Source organism: Chiloscyllium plagiosum, unplaced genomic scaffold (assembly GCF_037043375.1).
Source record: "Chiloscyllium plagiosum isolate Xiang-an unplaced genomic scaffold, Cpla_swu_hap1 HiC_scaffold_24, whole genome shotgun sequence".
Classification (NCBI taxonomy): Eukaryota; Metazoa; Chordata; class Chondrichthyes; order Orectolobiformes; family Hemiscylliidae; genus Chiloscyllium; species Chiloscyllium plagiosum.
In genome coordinates, this window is record NW_028270162.1 from 61,115,908 (window position 1) to 61,118,636 (window position 2,729).

Below are 2,729 nucleotides of genomic sequence, written 5' to 3' on the forward strand. Positions count from 1 at the left end.
CAGGAATGAAGGGCTTAACATATGAGGATTCTGGGACTATACTCGATGGAGTTTAGAAGGATGAGGGGGGACCTGATTGAAATTTACAGAATATTGAATGGCCTGGACAGAGTGGATGTTGGGAAGATGTTTCCATTGGCAGAAGAGACAAGAACCCAAGGACACAGCCTAAGAGTAAAGGGAATACCCGTTAGAATGGAGATAGGGAGAATCCTCTTTAGCCAGAGAATAGTGAATCTGTGGAATTCATTGCCACAAGGCTGTGGAGGCCAGGTCATTGTGTATATTTAAAGCAGAGATAGATATGTTCTTGATTGTCATGGGGATCAAAGGTTATGGGGAGAAAGTGGGAGAATGGGGCTGAAAAAATCTATCAGCCATGATTGAATGGCAGCGTAGACTCGATGGATCGAATGGCCTAATTTCTGTGTCTATGTCTTATGAATCATCCAGTCTCATTTCAAATCTTCACCAATTTGTTCTTTCAAGCAGAGCACGAGTTCCCAACTACATTCCTCCCCAATGAACCATTGGCTTTTGCTTTTAAGCTGCAATATCTTTCAAATCCTAGCAAGCAACCAGTGTCTGAGAGTTTCAGAGTATCTTAGAAACACTTCTCCCCCTTGCAAAGCCTACCTTCACAACAACACACAGCCTTTGTAACCAGGGATAAATGCTGATTGATGAGATCTGAACTCTCTTTTAAACACTATAAAGCATAACTGTTCAAAATGTCAACACTTTCCTGGAACTTTGCAGATGTGCAGTAAACGATTGCTGCTGCAACCCATTGGCTCCCAGTGTGAACACCTTGCACCTTCTTTTCAGTAAAACAACCAGGGTCTCCCTTTAATCTATGATGACCTCATCGTCAAGGTATGTTGTTAGGCAGACTTCAGAACAGGTCACCAAACCCCTTCATCTTAAAGGCATAGTCCCAAAACGTAGTATATAAAAATCTTGTATTTGTAGCACCCTACAAGTCATATGATGATCATTGTGCCATCATCTTTATGTCACAACACAAACATTCTTTTTAGATCCATCACAACCACACAGTTGCCAGATCCAAGACAGTGACTTTACTAAAGTTACTGTTTGTGAAAATAAGTCTCTTTCAGGACTGAAAGGGCTCACAGAACACTTGTATGCTGTGCAGAGGTGCCTGAGAGCCTGTTTCCATGGAGTTTGTGAGTAGGTAAGAGGTAGGAAGGGAGTGCGAACTCACATATTGATGTCACAGCACCATGGATGATGGGGTAGTCCTCAAAAAACGGGGCTACACCTTAGGTGTCAATCTGGGGGAGGGGTCATATGCCAAAGTCAAGTCTGCCTACTCTGATCGGCTGAAGACTAACGTGGCTGTTAAAATTATCGATAGGAGGAAGGCTCCTGCTGACTTCCTGGAGAAGTTTCTGCCCCGTGAGTTGGAAATCTTGGCTTTGCTCAATCACCGCTACATCGTAAAAACGTTTGAGATTTTTGAGACTTCAGATGGAAAGGTTTACATTATTATGGAATTGGGTGTTCAGGGAGATTTATTGGAGTTCATTAAAACAAGGGGGGCTTTACCTGAGGAGGTGTCACGTAAGATGTTCCGTCAGTTGGCACTGGCCGTTAAGCACTGTCATGAGCTAGGTGTAGTCCACCGAGATTTAAAGTGCGAGAATCTCCTTCTAGACAAGGACTTCAATATCAAGCTCTCAGACTTTGGTTTTGCCAAGCGATGCAGTACAGATGATCAGGGACGACCCTTGCTCAGCAAAACCTTTTGTGGCTCTGCAGCATATGCAGCTCCTGAAGTCTTGCAGGGCATTCCTTACCAGCCTAAAGTGTATGATGTCTGGAGCCTTGGGGTAATCCTTTTCATCATGGTGTGTGGCTCGATGCCATACGATGACTCCAACATCAAAAGGATGCTTAGGATTCAGAAAGAGCACAGGGTGGATTTTCCCCGTTCAAAGGTGGTTCCTGCAGACTGCAAGGAACTGATCTATCGCATGCTCCACCCTGACACCAGCAAGCGGCTCACCATTGGAGAGGTCCTGGAACATCCATGGCTCTTTACTGCCAAGATGAAAGAAACGACTTCAACCAAAAAAGTAGATCAAAGTGCTGAGAAGAGAGAGGAGAAAAGAGAGGAGAAGAGAGAGGAGAAGCATGGCCATACCAAGGACGAACGACATGAAGGAAAAACAGAGCAGAAACGAGACACAAAATACCAGTGGGAAATTGAAGCCGGCCATGAGTGGGTAGACATGAAACATGAGGCAAAACATGAGTGGATGAACATGAAACGGGACAAGGCAGATGGCAAGCATGAAGCTGAGCATAAAGAAGAGGCCAGGAATGAGGGGAAATCCGATTTCAAGAGTAGAACCTCACCTCAGGAAGCAAGGGACGCAAAGCACCATTCAAAAGTACCAAGATCTGAGCACAGGAGTGGAACCAAGACAGCTTTGAGGACAGAGAAGTCTCCAAATCAAGATGCCAAAACCGATCCTGAAACTGACAGCAGACTGGAACCAAGAACAGATACAAGGGGCAGCAGGCGCAAATCAAGAAGCCTTAGACTAACTGACGAGGATCATCCTGATGACAGCGAGGTCTATCCTGACCAGGAGAGCTTCATCGAGGCACAGAGCAAGGCAGAGCTGAAAAAGGTTAGCTCCAGAAAATCAAAATCTATTGAAAAACGGGGCAAACATTCTAGCAAATCTCGCACCTAG

General features: G+C 45.0%; 1 protein-coding gene across 1 annotated transcript; it reads left to right on the plus strand.

Moving 5' to 3' along the window:
- The first annotated feature begins 1,028 nt into the window (after positions 1–1,028).
- On the plus strand, positions 1,029–2,729 carry LOC122562433 (testis-specific serine/threonine-protein kinase 1-like). The gene has a single exon (XM_043715290.2). It carries the CDS (start codon positions 1,248–1,250, stop codon positions 2,727–2,729), a length of 1,482 nt encoding a protein of 493 aa, XP_043571225.1. The 5' UTR covers positions 1,029–1,247.

Excerpts from the sequence above, each read along its gene's own strand:
- LOC122562433 (XM_043715290.2), top strand. The coding sequence starts at position 1,248 with ATGGATGATGGGGTAGTCCTCAAAAAACGGGGCTACACCTTAGGTGTC.